This window comes from Thunnus thynnus, chromosome 19 (assembly GCF_963924715.1).
Source record: "Thunnus thynnus chromosome 19, fThuThy2.1, whole genome shotgun sequence".
Classification (NCBI taxonomy): domain Eukaryota; kingdom Metazoa; phylum Chordata; class Actinopteri; order Scombriformes; family Scombridae; genus Thunnus; species Thunnus thynnus.
In genome coordinates this window covers 4298381-4315908 of record NC_089535.1, presented here as the reverse complement: position 1 = coordinate 4315908, position 17528 = coordinate 4298381, and the positions used below count along the sequence as shown (strand labels likewise).

General features: G+C 39.2%; 2 protein-coding genes across 5 annotated transcripts in view; both read left to right on the top strand.

Annotated features, from left to right (window-relative positions):
• The window catches only part of zmiz2 (zinc finger, MIZ-type containing 2), a 38710-nt gene extending 27004 nt beyond the window's left edge, over positions 1 to 11706 (top strand). For all 4 annotated transcript variants that reach the window (XM_067573491.1, XM_067573489.1, XM_067573490.1 and 1 more), the window contains 7 exons: positions 76 to 233; positions 324 to 391; positions 1847 to 1915; positions 2023 to 2264; positions 4053 to 4174; positions 7256 to 7468; positions 8931 to 11706. In XM_067573491.1, coding sequence (XP_067429592.1) covers positions 76 to 233; positions 324 to 391; positions 1847 to 1915; positions 2023 to 2264; positions 4053 to 4174; positions 7256 to 7468; positions 8931 to 9038 — 980 coding nt within the window. In that variant the 3' untranslated portion in view covers positions 9039 to 11706. The remainder of the gene's footprint in view (positions 1 to 75; positions 234 to 323; positions 392 to 1846; positions 1916 to 2022; positions 2265 to 4052; positions 4175 to 7255; positions 7469 to 8930) is intronic.
• A 1658-nt stretch (positions 11707 to 13364) lies between these two features.
• Positions 13365 to 16993, top strand: ppiab (peptidylprolyl isomerase Ab (cyclophilin A)). The gene is made up of 5 exons (XM_067574657.1): positions 13365 to 13517; positions 14147 to 14177; positions 15772 to 15860; positions 16324 to 16496; positions 16595 to 16993. Exons 1-5 carry the CDS (start codon positions 13449 to 13451, stop codon positions 16725 to 16727), a joined length of 495 nt encoding a protein of 164 aa, XP_067430758.1. The 5' UTR covers positions 13365 to 13448; the 3' UTR covers positions 16728 to 16993.
• The last annotated feature ends 535 nt before the right edge of the window (positions 16994 to 17528 follow it).

Sequence of the window (17528 nt, the reverse complement as noted above, 5' to 3'; positions counted from 1 at the left end):
CTGAGTTGTTCAGAATTACATTTTTCATCAATCAGTGAGATAATTATGTTTCCTTCTTATTGTCTTTTGTTTCAGTAAAGAGAAATTTCAGTAGCGGGACAATCCCTGGGACCCCCGGTCTGAACGGAGAGGACGGAGTAGAGCAGACGGCTATCAAAGTTTCTCTGAAGTGTCCGATCACATTCAGACGAATCCAGCTGCCGGCCAGAGGTCACGACTGCAGACACATACAGGTCGGTCTCAAAAAACTCACACACACACACATGCACTTAAACATCTGTTCATGCACATCACTTCTCTCACACTGATTTCTGTGTTTTTAGTGTTTTGACTTGGAGTCCTACTTGCAACTTAATTGTGAAAGAGGAACCTGGAGATGTCCTGTCTGCAAGTACGTATCAAGGATTTGTTGCACCTTTTTAAACTCTTTTCAGACATGGAATATATATATATATATATATATATATATATATATATATATATATATATATATATATATATATAAGGGAAGGTGTGTGTTGTCACAGGGAGCCAGTGTAGGTGAATGAGAGTGGGGGTGATGTGCTGCCAGGGTTCGGTGTGGGGTAAGAACCCTGGCAGTGGAGTTCTGGACATATTGGAGCCTGTCCAGGGTTTTACTGGGAACCCCGAACAGGACTCCATTGCAGTAGTCCGGACGATTCGAGATGAAGCCATGGATCAAGGTCTCGGCAACGGTGTTGGAGAGTGACAGCCGGAGTCGGGAGATGTTCTTTAGGTGGAAAAAGGCGGATTTGATGTGTGACTGGAAGGAGAGGGTCGAGTCCAGGATGACGTCCAGTAATGATATGAAGGAAGGAGAGTTTTCTGTTTTCTCGCAGGCTGAATCAGTGACGGATTGCTTTTTTTTGTCCATTATGAGCGTTCGAGAGTCTAACAGTGCAAAAGCAAAGAACAACAAGACGTTTAGTTGGAACTCTCTTTAGTTTCTGTTGCTCACATGTTTTATGCGAAGCCTTCAGCTGGATATTAATAAGAAACAGAGAGAGAGCTGCTCTGATTACTTGGTTTTACTTTTGTTTTTTTTTTCCTCCTCTGTAGATTGATGGATAATTTGATTAGCCTGGAAGGGAAACTAGTTTGGTTGCTCACGCACAATTACAAAAGATACACAAATCAAACAGCTCACAGCAGACAACATATAAAAAAACAAACTTCCATAACAGCAGTAACACTTGCTGAACATAGTCCTTTATGACTCTGGCTGGATGTTTGGGGTTGTTTTCATGCTGCGTCCCTGATGATGTTATATTATTGATAAGAATCTAAACATCTGAAGTGCTTTAAACTTTTGCACAATACTTTTATATTAATACACTCAGTCAATTAATAAATAAAGCTGCCCATAAAGAGGACCAGTAACACAGGCAGTAAATATATATATGAAACAACCCAACAAACAGCTCATATCTCACAAAACCTGCAGAATGAAAATCAGTTTTTTACTCTTTGAGTACAACAGTGTTTCATGGTTTATTAGATTGTTGTTGTTTTTGTTTGTGCGTACGAGATAATAATAGGGTGATAAACTTATCATATTGCTTTTAATAATGCAGATCTAAATGTGTATTTAATGTTGTGCTGCTGTTGTTTTTCTTTTTTAAATGAATCTGATGGCATTTAATTCAGACTTTTGCTTTGTTGAAACAAATGTTATCAGCACTTTTTGGACATTTATTCAGACATGAATGACATGTTAAATTGTCGTTGTATTTACATAACGAGGTGTCTGAAATGGGCTTTAGCATCAAAATCCACTCTGCTTTGCATAATATTTCACCAGCAAGTTTTCTCCTCTGGTTCACAGTAAAACAGCTTTGCTAGAGGGGCTGGAGGTGGACCAGTACATGCTTGGGATTCTCGTCTACATCCAGAAGTAAGTAAAGTAACTGTTGATGTGAATCTGATGTATCTGTTTGTATCTTTCTTTATTTAACGTCCAGGTACTCTTTTTTTAAAAGTTATTCTCTCGTCTTTCTTCAGTTCTGACTACGAGGAGATCACCATAGACCCGGTGTGCGGCTGGAGGCCGGTGCCCGTCAAACCAGATCTACACATAAAAGAGGAGCCTGACGGTCCGGTGCTGAAACGCTGCCGCACAGTCAGCCCGAGTCACATGGTCCTGCCCAACGTGATGGAAATGATCGCCGCTCTGGGTCCGGCGTCCTCTCCTTACCAGAGTCTGACAGCAGGGGGCAGGAACACCCCCGACTACAACAGGCCAGGTAGGACTGAGGAGGGAAGCTGTCAGGATGAAAGAGCGCTGCTGCTGCCGACGTAGAGACTTTCTCACTGGATGTAGCAGCTTTTAAGACCCTTGAATGAAAATGAAATCTCGATTTTCAAGCTTTGGGGTGGATTCATGATTTTTTTGTTTCTCTGCAAAATGCTGGATTGAAGCATCATATTTTTTTAGACAGTTGTGCTTTAATAATGAAAGACCTGCATCACCTGTAAGACTGTCATCATTGCGCATAAAATACAGGTTTTCTCACACAGCTATTGACTGTCAGAACCACGTTCTGTGTATCCAGTTTAATAATCAGTTTCAGCACAGATAGAGTCTGATACCTGCAGACTGCTGCTAGCTAGCGTTAGCAAGACAGACAAACAAAGTAGAATCTGGAAACTGTTTAATTAAATTTAAAAAAAAACTTTTACAGTATATAAATACCTATGTCATGATGTCACAGATATGCAAATGAGACTTAAAAAGTCTGACTTTTTAAGCAGGCTTTAGCTACTTTTCATTGTAAATAGTGTATGTAATGATTGCACACATAAACTACAGCTACTGGTGATCATTTTATTTCATTTTATTGATGAAACCACACCCTTAACCCACCCTAACCCACCCTAGCCCTAACCCTAACCCACCCTAACCCTACCCCTAACCCACCCTAACCCACCCTAACCCTACCCCTAACCCACCCTAGCCCTAACCAACGCTAACCCACCCTAGCCCTAACTCCTAACCCTAACCCACCCTAACCCTAACCAACCCTAACCCACCCTAGCCCTAACCCACCCTAGCCCTAACCCTAACCCATCCTAACCCTAATCCACCCCAGCCCTAACCCTAACCCACCCTAGCCCTAACCCTAACCCACCCTAACCCTAACCCATCCTAACCCTAACCCACCCTAGCCCTAACCCTAACCCACCCTAACCCTAACCCATCCTAACCCTAACCCACCCTAGCCCTAACCCTAACCCACCCTAACCCATCCTAACCCTAACCCACCCCAGCCCTAACCCTAACCCACCCTAACCCTAACCCAAGTTTTTAAGTGTTGAAATCTCAATAAACAATAACTCTGTGATAACTTTAATTTAATTATTGTCTATGATGTGTTAAATATTTATTTAATAGAGAAAAACTGTTGGTTTGAAACCAAGTTTTCTAGGGCTTTAAGACGTTTACTATAGATAATGTGTGTAGATGGTAAATTGACTCTTACATAGCGCCTTTCTAGTCTTCCGACCTCTCAAAGCGCTTTTACACTACAAGCCACATTCACACACACACACACACATTCACGCTGATGGCGGAGGCTTCCATGCAAGGTGCCAAACTGCTCCTCAGGAAGAGTTTCTAATCATTCACACACTCAGTCTTCAGGAGCAATTTGGGATTCAGTACCTTGCCCAAGGACACTTTGTGGACTGAAGGAGCCGGGAAATCGAACCGCAGATCTACCGATTAGTGGACGACCCGCTCTACCTCCTGTAGTGTATGTATATATATACACATACAGTACACAATCACTGTGAAGCTCAGTCAGATCATCTGCTCTTAGATGGGAGGTGACCCAGAACGATATTTCTAAGACTACCCTCCCCTCCCCCAGTCTGTGTCGTATTGTTATTAAACTCCACAGCTGGAAGCTCTTTTCTCTCTGCGCTGCACTGGTCACCATTATCCAGGAGGAGAAAAAAAAAGTGTATACTGACCTGTTTTTATGTGCTGACTGTGATATTTCTGTAATATTTGTTTTGTTTTGGTCCTGTAGGGAGCCAGGGCTTCTCCAGCCAAACGGGATTCACAGACTTCCCCAACACTCCCGGCACCCCGACACTAGGAGAGTATTCCTCTTCTGGACCACCTCCTCCACTGTCCTACCAGTCTGACCAGGTTAGACCGAAACACCTTTTAAACCCTCTTCTTACATCATTCGAGTCCGAGCAAACACACAGGAACATACTCTTCTTGTTTTTCTTGACGTCGCCTCCGGCCGCAGTCACAAAGATCAGGCTTAGAGCCTTTTCTGTTCGCTCAGGACATTTTCCTTTAATGGTTGAGTAAGCATCAATGACAGCCAGAGTATGAATAGACCACAGCCAGAAGGCAGAGTTTACTTCACATACAGAGCCAGAGTTAGACGTAACTGTTACGTAACTCAAACTGAGGCACACATCGCCTGAATGAGAAGGAGAGGCTTGTTGATCGGATCAGAAGAGGAAACACCAAAGGATGTTTCTGATATTCATTTTTTTTTTTTTAATCATCAAAAAAATCCCCGTTGTAGGAGAAAGAGGTGGATGACAGAGGAATCAGATGGTCGAGACAGAAGGTGTCAGACAACGTAGACAAAATTCCAACATTACAGAACGTGACATGCCTTTTCATACTGAAGACAAGCTGTATGTGTTCGTGTTGCATGACAAGTCTCATCCCGTTTTTGCCAGACTCTTTGGCACCCTCAAATTCTAAAGAAGAATGGGACATTACTCAATTTCATTTCTTTGGACTTTTACCAAATTTGAGTAGGCATGTGTGTGGTATTCCGCCTCTTTCCTAATATCTCCAGATGTCTCCTGTTTTGGTTCGGTGGACTGACATGTTTGGCATCGATTCAGGTCACAGTTACCTGACCCTCGTTCCCCTACATCCCATAAAAAGACCAAAACCAACAATAAACTGATCTACTAGTGTGTATCCAAGGTCTGATATATCTTATTCCTCTGTGAAAAAACTATTTAAAGAAAAAAACATGAATCAGTGTTTCCCCGAGGTTGACGATTAGGCTAACCCGTTGTGGCTAACTTTGGAGCTAACGCCCTTCACTTTTCCAGCAGTTGGGGAAACAACAGACGTGACTTTTCTTGGTCTTGAGAAGCTGCAGCATTTATTAACTGACACACTGTAGTCTGTACTGTACATCAACAACCAGACTGACAACTTACTGCTAATCTTTTCCTCTGCTCTGCTCACATCCACCGCCACTTTTCTGCCACTTGCTCAACCGCACACTCGATGCGCACACACATTACGCGCTGCCCTGTTCCTTTAAGGAGCTACCCTACCAAGAGTTTCCAAGGCAACAACAAAGAGGTTGACTCACGTTTTGGAACAGCGCTGCACAGAGACACCCCCAAATGCTATTGATTTCCGAATGAATGGATATTTGGCTTTATTTTTGGTATTAAGGAAAGATTTATTTTAGCCTGGCGGGGGTTCTCGTCGGCCTGGTGGTCTGCCAGGTCTGTACAGTTAGAGGGGAAACACTGAATGAACACTCAATCCCACACACACCTTCCTGCGGCCAGAAATACCCATTAAAACACCAAATGTGGATTCATCCGCAGTTGAAAATAGTCACAAAGAAATGCGCCATTTCCTCCTGCCCAGCTGTTTTGGGAAATGACTGTAACATTACGGCTACTAATCATCAGTGTGTCATTATGTAAGTGCAGCCTCACAGAGCTGCTAGTTTTGCTCAGATCTTTACTAAGCCTGTTGCAGATTACCATCAGTATTGTTCCACTGCAATTTTTCAATTTAGCCGAGCAGTTATAAAGAGTACAGATGTAAACGAGCCCAGACGCTGTTTATTTGCTGCTAAATAAGACCTGATGTCGAGCTCTTATGAAACTTGAATAGCCCGAAGTCGTCAGCTCAACAAGAAGATCAGTGATTGAATAACATTTGGTAAAACTTTTAAACTCCTCTGACGAAATATTTCTGTAAATGGATAAAAAATTAATCAAGTCTGTCCTCGACTCAGAATAATCACACTGACCTCCTATAACAGAGTCTCATATTTTACCTGTTAAATCTGTGTTTTAGTGCCGTTGTTTATCATCTGTGATGTGAAAACTGATGTTTTCACACAAACATTTACAGCTGTGCCGCTTTTCTTCTCATTTCTTCTCCGTGTGGTTCTTTAGTAAATAACAATAAATGTAATTTGACTGTTTAGTGTAGCGTTTTATCAACGGGGCCGATTCAGAGAACGTCGGGGGGCGCAGGAAGTTATATTTTTGAAAGGGGGGTGTTGAGGTTCTTGGTGTCTGTTTTTAACACCAGTTTAGTCCAACATTCAAATGCACATTTTCACATTTTTATCATTAGACTTCAGGGTTTTCCTGCGTTTTTTTCATCAGTAGGCTGCTCTCTTTCTGTTGGAACAATTAATAAGAAAGCTTTCCGATTGGCTGCTGTTCATGATCGATAACAAGACCTAATTAAAGCTGTAAAAACTGTCAGATTTCTAACCGTTGCGTTTGTTTAACACTCAGAAATATAATTTTTATTCACATGGGAAACTGATGATAATGATATTCCAACTGTCCAGTTAAATAAATCAGTTATTTGGCAATGAGATGATTTTTAATGATGTAACACGAAATAATAATCAACATTAATATTCAGGGGAGACAATTAGCTCACATTTTAATTGATGGAAGGGAGGTAAGGGTCCTGGATAACGGATAAGGGGGGCACTGGCCCAAAAAAGGTTGAGAACCAAAGGTTTAGCGTTTAAAAAGGGTTCAAATCCTTATCAAAGATTTCATCACATTTCTTTCATATTTTGTCCTGGAAAACCCAACATTCACAGGGTGTGAAGGGGCCTTTTAGTCAGTGTTACACACCACTGACTGTCTTTTCCTTCTGGCTTGTGAGTCGAGTTGAGAGCCTTTAACCGAACCTGAAGGAGACAGCGTTGAGAATATATATCGGCTCACACACATACCGAACCACTAAACCACATACCACCTGTCGCACGCAGCTGCTCGGCTGTCTGCTGAAGGTTTGTTAGAGGAAGAACAAAGTGTTCGTCCTCTACTGTCACACGCTTCTGGCGTTCTGCCTCGGAAGCAAACGTGGTGAAGATTACACCTCACGTGTTTTACTCACTGTGAATTTAAAGTGAAAATGTCGTGAAATAAAGCTTCGGGTCTTGTTTCTGTGTGTCTCTTTCCTCGCCGTCAGGGGCCTCATTCTGGGCGGCTGGAACACTCCCACAGCCTCCTCCAGCAGCACGGTGGCTCAGGGGTTCATGGTAACCAGAGTCTCGGTGACGCCGGCAGCCCGCTGCCACCGCGAAATGCCAATACCCAGAATTCCCGGCTGCAGGCCGATGGCTCCTTCGGTCTGGGAGGCCCGGGAGGACCCGGAGGAGACGGAGCCGATCATTCGTTAGATGTGAGTGGAATTCTGTTGATCATGTGATCAGTTATATAATATATACACATGACTCCGTTCCTCCGTTCCTCAGTCCAGAGCTCGTGTTTATCAAACTGATTAAAGTAACATTTTGGACTCAAGTGAAAAAAAAGTCTTTCAATTTTAGTTTTACTTGCGAACTAAAGAGTAAAAGCTAATTATCAACCTTCTTAAAACTTAAAAATACTCTTAAAGTTTTATGGGAGCTCCAGAGGTTTGTCAACAGCAGCAGAATTTATTTTCTGCTCCAGTTTAGTTTTATTTTTGTTTCCATTTAAACCAGTTTCCTGAAATTTCATCCCTATTTTGTCTTTTTACATTATAAGTATAATTTGTTGTTTATTTCACATGTTAATCACTACCGGAGATATTAAAGTAAACTGTGAGGCTGAATCTGAATGTTCAGATCTGTAGACTTATTTATCACCATAATCCACAGCAATATGGACGTGACAATGTTATAGAAATAATAATATCTACCATATTTATCTTTGAAGATATTAGAGCTGCAACAATTAATCGATTACTTGTCAACTATTAAATTAATCACCAGCTATTTTTATAGTCAATTAATTGTTTTGAGTCATTTTTTTAAAGTAAAAAATGACCAAATTCTCTGATTCCAGCTTCTTAAATGTGAATATTTTCTGGTTTCTTTAGTCTCTATGACAGTAAACTGAATATCTTTGAGTTGTGGACAAAATCAATCAATCAGTGTTTCTTTTGGAAACACTGATCAATAGTTTTCACCATTTTCTGACATTTTATGGACCAAACAACTAATCAGTTAATCGAGAAAATAACTGACAGATTAATCGATTATGAAAATAATAATTAGTTGCAGCGCTAGAAGACATTAGTTAGATCTGATGTGCACAGCTTGAGTAATTTGGATTTAATTTTAATCTGCAAAGTCAGTTTTTTCCACCCACGACTAGACGATCCTCAGTTTAGAGCTTAATGTGAATATAAAACTGTATTAACAGTGTTTATCAGCTCATGTAAAGGGAAGATTTTATTGCACATTCTGACCATATTTGTTATGATGCTGCACATGTACATAATTTGCCGACATCGGTTCTGTTGAGAAACATTTTAGAAATGAGTTACAGGGTCGGGTTTATCACCTCGGACCTTCGCAGATGTTAAATGATGACATCCTTGTCTCTGATTGGCTGCTCTGAGCGTACATGTGATGAATCATGTGATTACTTGAGAGCTGCTCTTAAAGGTTATTCTTACACTTCACTGAAAGTAGGAGTGAGTTTCTTGATAAATGTGTTTTATCTTTCACCTCCGTTGGCTCTCTACAGAAATCTGACGTGTGATTCTTCAAATTTTGAGAAAACCAAACTTTTAAGACTGAAAACTTGGCGTTTTCAGAAACTTTAAGAAACTAATTTCTCGTTCTCTGTTTTTCCTTTTTTTGGCTGTCATCAAGCTTCTTCCTGAACTGACCAACCCGGACGAGCTGCTGTCGTACCTGGGCCCCCCCGACCTTCCCAACAACAGCAGCGACGACCTGCTGTCGCTGTTCGAGAACAACTGACAACCTTTCAAACGCTTTCAGCCATCTTTTCTGTCCAGTCTGTTGTTTCTCTGTTCGCTGTAACTCTGCCCACATCTGTTGAAGACAGCATCGTCTCTGTTGTCACCCACTACTTCTATGTGTGTGTGTGTGTGAGTGTGTGTGTACATAAATGCGTGTGAGTGAGTGTGTGTGTGTTTTTTTTTGTGTGTGTTTTTGTGTATCTTTGTCATGTTGACATTTCCTGCTGTACCTTGAAGTTGATTCAGTACAGTGTAGAAGAAGAAGGAACACTCTCTGTTGAGTATGAAGAATATTTCAGCACACAGGCACTGACTCTGCAGACCAGCATTTTTAAACTATAGCACAAATCACAGGCTGAAGGATTCCGTATTTATAGATTTTTCATTAGTTGAAGTGGGCGATAACAGAAGCTTGGATGTGTTTTCAAGGAGTTTACCGACACTTTTATCACAGTGGTTCCCAAACTTTTTCCTGTCCTTTGCAGATCTTTCACATTTACAAACACACACATCCTTTCCTGTTTGTAACATTTTACTACAAAAACGAGAGTAACAAGTGATTTTCATACTACAGGAATGATGTCTTGACCCCGTTTTGAATTAAATTATTTGTCTTAAAGGAAATTTAATTTGGGAAATATTGGCTTTCTTTCTTCTTGGCTTTCTTCGCTGCCAGTTAAAGGTACCCTGTGGAGTTTTCATCCTCTAATTTGTTGTTTTATTTGTTTTACAAGGAAGGAAATTATTAGACACAGTACACACAATGCATTTTGATGAGTATCGCTGAATGTAAACATAACTTTTGTTTGTTTATAAGAAAAACTCCACAGGGCACCTTTAAGTATGTAGCTAGAGACAGGAAACGGTTAGCTTAGCTTAGCATAAAGACTAGACATCTATCTTGAGCTTTATTATTAAAAGTTATTACATTTTTATCAAACGTTAGGCTTCAGGGAGAAACATCAGAGACACGACATCACACACATATTTGATAAAGTAGGAGCTGACGCTGCCGTTTAGTAACTATATCAATAAAGAGACGATGATTTAACTCTCTTCATCACATCGTGAGGTCGCTCGGTGGTTATTAGACAGCCTGTCGTAAAGAAAACTTCATGAGTTCTTAATCGGTCCCGATCAGGATGTGTGAGGAAAAACTCAGACACATGATTTACCCAACAGTCTGCATCAAGCCTCATCAGATTGTCTTTGTTTTTGATGTTTGGAGCAGTCAGAGGTGATTCATTGACTGTCCTTTTTACAAACTTCTCCATGTTTTGCTCTTCTCCAATACAACCTCCAAGTTTGGGAACCACAAGGAAAAGACTGCTGATGTTCTACATTTCATTTATTGTCAACAAATCCCATGAAAAGACTAAAAACCAACACTGTGTTAGTCTGTTAAAAACACCTCACATATATATAGTTTCATTTTCAAAAAAAGGCTCATTAATTTCCTAAAACAGCTGGTAACTGTTGTTTTTAAGTACTCAAATAGAAGGAACATTTGTTGGGGACTATTTTTAGCGGCGTATGAATCCACATTACAATACCTGTAAGTAATGTTAAAGATCTTTTCATTGGATTTGTTGACGATAAGAAAAACAGAGAATCTCATCAGACTTTTCCTTTAATACATAAAACAATAATTATGTAAGATAAGGGCAAGTAAAAAAAGTGAGTCAAATCTTTTATTTCTTTGTACTGATCAGTCGGATCAGGAGTAAAACAATCCGCGGGCGAGTTCGTCACACAGTAAACAAGTTAAACAAAAAAAAATAAAGGTCCCACATGTACAATAGACATGTTTAATACCTGAAGACGGGAGAGCGCTGAGGTTCATCGTGTCTCCGACATCCTTCAGCACTGTGAAATGTATAAAATAAAAAACTCCCACCTTCCCCCCCCCTCTGTCGGTTTACCCTCTCTGGGGTTTTTTTCAAGCATACTGTAAATGCGTACAGCTGTGTGTCATGGCATTTTCTGCCATTTCGAAAAGCTATTTGTATGTTTTTAAAAATTGTTTGACATGTATAACCCATCATGACACGGGTTTATGTACTGTATAATCAGCTGTTTTCATTAGAGAACGTGTGTGTATCAAAATGAATTGTTAATCATGGTAATTTTAATGTTATTAGTTGGATAATGGATCATCGTTGGCACTGTATACATACTGTATGTTAGAAAACTATAAAGCAATTGTAAAAAAAAACAAAAAAAAAACAAACCTGAGATCATACAAATGTATGTGTGACATAAAAACAGTCAGCTGACATTGTGTAATGCAGTTAAAGATGCCGAGATTGAAATTATTTACTTTTACCACTTTTTGAAGCTGACGATTTTTTCTATGAATGATTTTCCGACTGAACCCTTTGTGGTCCAACATTGCCTTGACGAGGCAACAATAAATAATGTTCTTTGCCAATTGAACAACACAATAATGTTATATTTGGAAATTATGGACTATTTAACTGCAAATTTGCTAGAGGAAGAAAAAAAAAGTTTTTTAATATGTAAACTATTCGACATATTTTGTAACACATTGTAATTGCCATTATTTTCTATTTATTTTTTAATCATAATCGTCATTGTACCTACAGTTACTTTGTCCCTTTCCTGAAACTCTGAATCAGAATTAAAATCACTTTATTTGACAGAAAGAGTTTGTTTTGGAGGCTCTGAAGCCGAGTCGTGATGTCAGATGTCTTTGTATGGAAGCTAAGAAAGGACTAATATTAGTGAAACGTAAACACGACTGTATGGAGCCCGGGAGGTGTCATAGAGAAGAAGAAAAAATGTATTAATGCGCACAATTGTTGCTCTTAAATTAATAATTTGTGCGCATGATTTATCAATTTACCACCTTCATGTTATTAGTGTTGTTTTACGTGTAACTTTTACACTGGTCGCTTGGATTTAAGATGGTTTTCATCCGATCTTGGACTGAGATATTCAGGTTTTGGCGGTTAAACACGACATTGTTTTACCTTTTTAGATCCCTTAAACGTATTTTACAGGATAATTTTTACTGTAAAAATTTAGATGATGCTGCAGATGTCATCCTGTTCATAAAAACTAAATGTCTTCTTTGACATCGTCTTCAAACTCCTGGCTGACTGAGTTTTCCATGTCGGAAGCGTTCACTGCCCTCTGCTAGAAGAGCTCTCCTCTTCTAAATATATAATATGATATTAAATTAAGAGCACAAATGAAGTAATTTGTCAGCATGAATTATTATTTTTAAAACATACGCACGCTTCAGTTTTTTTGACAGCTTTAGGGCTCCGTACAGCTGAAACTATTAATTAAGAGCATTAAATTGAAATATTTTCCTTTAAAAGTCATCTATTTGAATTCATGTGATTTGAATCGGCCTCTTTGAAATAACCTATTAAAGGTCAAGTTTTCCAATCTGTAAATATAACTTTTACGCCGCACAAAGTCAGATAGATATTTAAATGTTTGGAGTTTTCAGCATTTTATGTTGCAGCTCGTTGAGGTGGAACATTAACCTCTAACAATATATTGTATTTTATAAACTAATCATAGGTTTTGTACACAGTATAATAACTTCAATAATAAATGTAGTGGAGTGAAAAGTACAACATTATCCTCAGAGATGTACTTAGATGGAGTAGAAGTGTCAACTAACAAAACATGAAATGGAAATACTTAAGTATAGTACTACAAATTGTGCTTAATTACAGTACTTGAGTGAATGTATGTAGTTACTTTACACCACCTCTGACAGATGGGAAACCTACCAGTTTATAAATGTTCTTTAAATAAAAAGTAGTCATAAGAGCAGACAATGTTTTGCATAAAATAACTTCCTCTGCAAAGTAACTGCAGATGTTTAATAAATAATGTAGTAGAGTAAAGAGTACAACATTATCCTCCAGATATGTACTTAGATGGAGTAGAAGTGTAATTAACGTAACACATGAAATGGAAATATTCAAGTATAGTACTACAAATTGTGTTTAAATACAGTAGTGAGTGAGTAAATGTACTTAGTTACTTTCCACCAATGCTGTCAGATAGTTTAAAAATGTTCTTTAAGTAAAAATATAGTTTTGAATCGTGGGTAGAAATACTCTCGACAGCAAACAAACTGTATAAATACACGACTCGTTTTATTTCCACCTTTTTGATAGAAAAAACTCATTTAAACCACATTTCTAACGCCGGTAGCACAGCGTTTGACAGCTAAGCCCCGCCTTCCTTCATTCCTATTGGTCCGTTCTTGAGCTTTTTTTTAGAAGGACGTGGCTGTGATTGGCTCTCCGCAGCCCTTACGTCACCGGCGCGTAGCCCCATATAAATACGGAACCTAAATAGACTCAGCGTTGTCTGGAAAGTGCGTTTTCACCGCTAAAACATCACAAACGCGTCTCCAAACATGGGAAACCCCAGAGTTTTCTTTGACATTACTGTGGATGGCGCCAACGCAGGCAGGATTGTAATGGAGGTAAGATAAATCTCACAATATTTACTCTCTTATGTGTCACTTCCTTTTATTTATTTGTTAATTTAAAGGTTTAAAATAGCAAAAAAATGTCTTTTATGTCCATCTGTGCGCTTTGCAAACGGCCTGTAGCTGTGACAGACTGTTCTCCCTGCAGCTTCCATTTGAACATATTTTTTTTATATATATATCTCAAGATCTGTTTTATCTTCTTATAATGTGTCTAATTGGATAAATGCAACATAACAGCAGTTAAATCAACCAGATGTCCTACAGGATGATGATGGGAACGCCCAGCAGCAGCAGCAGCAGTGCAGCAGTGCAGCAGTTAGACTGTAGTGGGCAGGTCAGGCTGTAAAACACTGGACATGCAGTTTATTTGACAGCTTATGTCCTCTTGGATGAACACAATATGTCCCAGACATTAAGGGACCTTTAGGCCTAAAGTCTTAGTTAGTTTAATCAGCTGATATAAATATGAATGTGCTTGTTTTTTTCCAGACATCTTGTTTCCACAGATTTAGCTTTCATTGTGTCCCTGACTCCTCTGTTGTTTATGTGCATTATGTGTCCAGCTGCCTCCCACTTCTTTAGTTTCTTCTTCACTAATTGAAATGTTTGTATATTTGCAGCTGCGGGCTGATGTGGTCCCAAAGACTGCTGGTAGGTAAGCTTTAACAATAAGGAGAAAGATTTAAGTTCACAATTTATGTTCCAGAAAGATTTGGAGGAATTTGACTCATAAATATGAAATTTACTCATCACAAATCCAAAATATTAACAATTAAACACAGAGGTTTAATATCACATATAAATTTGTTTATAATATCTGATGGCAGGATTGTTAAGCTTTTAAGTTCCCTGCGTACGGCATCAACCTCACAGCTGCTCCGACTTTTTCCACAAATGGATTCATGTTTGTTTGGAGAAACTATTTGTCCCCATGAATCCTCCACTGAGAATTTATTCTAAATATGGGTCGAGGCTGTTGGTGGTGACTCAGAGTGTGAGCGCATCCGTCGAGAGAGCCCAAAGAACAGCCACTCCCACTGCTGAATGTGAGTGTAAACAGTGATACGAGGAGGAGATGTGCAGCTGCTGATGATGATACGGTTAATAATAAGGAGAAGAAGCAGGAAATCTCTGTTTCCACCTCATGACAGTTTTATATAAGAGTCTGAGAACGATATTTGTTGTTCTGACACCTAAACCATAAACATAAATGTTCCTATTCTCTACAGCAGGGGTCTCAAACTACTGGTCCGGGGGCCAGATCAGGCCCATGAGACACTTTCATAAGGTCCCCAAATCATTAAATTTCCTGGAAAGGCTGAAAAACTGATATTTATGCTTATATTTTTATATAGTTATACATTTTAAGCACTTTAACTCAGATTTATGTGACACTAAAATGTAAAAGAAGTACAGCAGTGGAGGAGGTACTCATATTTTTCACTTATGTAAAAGTAGCAATACTGCAATATAAATATACTCCATTACAAGTAAAAGTACACAAATATTATTAGCAACACATACAACACATGTTATTAAAATAACAGTAAAAGTACACATGATGCAGGAGAATGACCTGCGTGAGTGTTATACTATTATATTATGATATTATTGGATTATTAATACTGATGTATTAATGTGTATGCAGCATTTTATTGTTGGAGTTGGTTGTAAAAGCTTTATCTGCCACTAGTATTTATAGCTGTTCAATAAATATAGTAAAAAGTACAATATTTCCCTCTGCATTGAACTCTGAACCTAGAATTTGGAGAAGTTGACAGCCAGTTATATTTTTGTGGCGTTAAATGTGACTGTTTCTCGTCTCGTCTGCGAGGAGAAACCCGAGCAGCGTTACTCTATTAAATATGTAAAGCAGAGGAGAAGAGAAGATCAGCTGTTCGGCTTCAGAGATGGACGACATTTACTGATGGAAAAAAAAGGCTCCTGAAAGAGAGACTAACCTGTCCAGAGCTCTGAAGCAAGAAATGATGCTTATTATTGGTCATTATGGTTTATTTTTGGATGTTGGATGCAACTGTCTTTATTTTACAAAATAATCATCAGTTAAACTAATTTCTGTTGTCCTCTGATTGGATGATTGAGGCTAATTCTATGTGTATATATGGACGAGTTGTGATACTTGTCTAATATATAGTAACAAATATTCCAGCTGTAGATGAGATGCACCTGTCACATATTCACTTTTTTTTCAGCTTTTTGAGGACAAACTGTCTTTATTTTACAGAAAATTTCCGTGCTTTGTGCACCGGAGAGAAAGGTTTCGGCTACAAGGGCTCCACGTTTCACCGCGTCATCCCTAAATTCATGTGCCAGGTACAGTTAAGGCAAGGAATTTGTCCTGTTTGCTGTTCGCAATTTTTTTTATTGTCTGTCAAGCAGGAGCCCAAATGAACATGAAAACATGTTTTTTCTTGCTATAATCATTCCTCCTGTTCATACTGACCATTAGAAGATCCCTTCATAATCGCACTTAGAACTGTCTGAGGAAACTCAAAGAGGGAATTTGATGCTAAAATTACTGTAAATGTGTCAGATATCCACTTGATATGACTAACTCAGACTGCTGAAGCCTCATATAAGCTTCAGATTACATTGAAGGGGATCTTTTAATAGCCAGTATGAACAGGAGGAATGATTACAGAGAGGAAAACCTCTTTCACTGGTCATATGGACACGTGACTGTTGTTTTAAGACATATGTGAGAAATTGTGAACCCGTGCTTTAAGCTGTTGAGTCATATTGAGTCAAATTGATGTTTTTTTTGTTGTTTTTTCAGGGCGGGGACTTTACCAACCACAATGGAACTGGAGGCAAATCCATCTATGGAGAGAAATTTCCTGACGAGAACTTCCAGTTGAAGCACGGAGGCATGGGGACTCTGTCCATGGCCAACGCCGGGCCCAACACCAACGGGTCCCAGTTCTTCATCTGCACAGCTTCGACCGACTGGTGAGAGCTCCACTTTGACCCGTGTGCTGTTTGCATTCACAGTTCCCGTTTGTTTCAGGTGTTCGTCTCACATACTAATCAACTCTTGTCCTCTGCAGGCTCAACGGGAAGCACGTGGTGTTTGGCAGCGTCGTGGAGGGCATTGATGTTGTCAAGGCGATAGAGAAGCAAGGCACAAAGAGCGGCACTCCGAAAGCCAAGGTTGTCATTGCTGACTGTGGTCAACTTTAATAGTGCGACAAAGCTGCTGCAGTTCTCCTGTTAGATGTATCCTCTATCATGCACATCCCAGTTCATCTTTTAAAATGGTGTCTATCTGCAGTATCAGTAGAAAAACACCCAGCCAACCTGCTCTCTCCTCTAAAAACGTTCGTCCACTGTGTTGATATCCATCGTGTTGTATTTTGTACCTTCTAATCTGTCCTTTATGGACCGCATTTGTTAACAAAATCTGAGTAATATGATGGTGATGGTGTAAATAAAGCAACTTGAAAGCTTTGTCTTGTGTATGTCCACAAATTCAAGTTCTGAGTCTCACCTGGAAAACATCAGCTGTCGTTTTAATGTTTGTAAAGTGATAATAAAGGTTGAGTTATTAAATAATGACAACATTAGAATTGGGTTACTGTTAAGATGATTAAAAAGTGAGTGTTTATTAAGTGCTCTAGTATATTTTTTGTCATTGCAGTTGAAACATTTTACCACTAGAGGTCACTATTGGCATTAAAGAAATTCAGGGAAACTGATGTTTTTTTTCAGTGTTGATTCAATGAAATCTACACGAGGCAGATTGGAAGACTCTTAAAACAACAGTCAGGAGCCCAAATGAACATTGAAACATGTTTTTCTTGCTGTAATCATTCCTCCTGTTCATACTGACCATTAGAAGATCCCTTCATAATGACCTTACAATGGAAGTGATGGGGGACAAAATCCACAGTCCTCCTTCTGTGCAAAAATGTATTTAAAAGTTTATCTGAAGCTAATATGAAGCTTCAGCATCCAAATGAGTCAAATCAAGTAGATATCTTT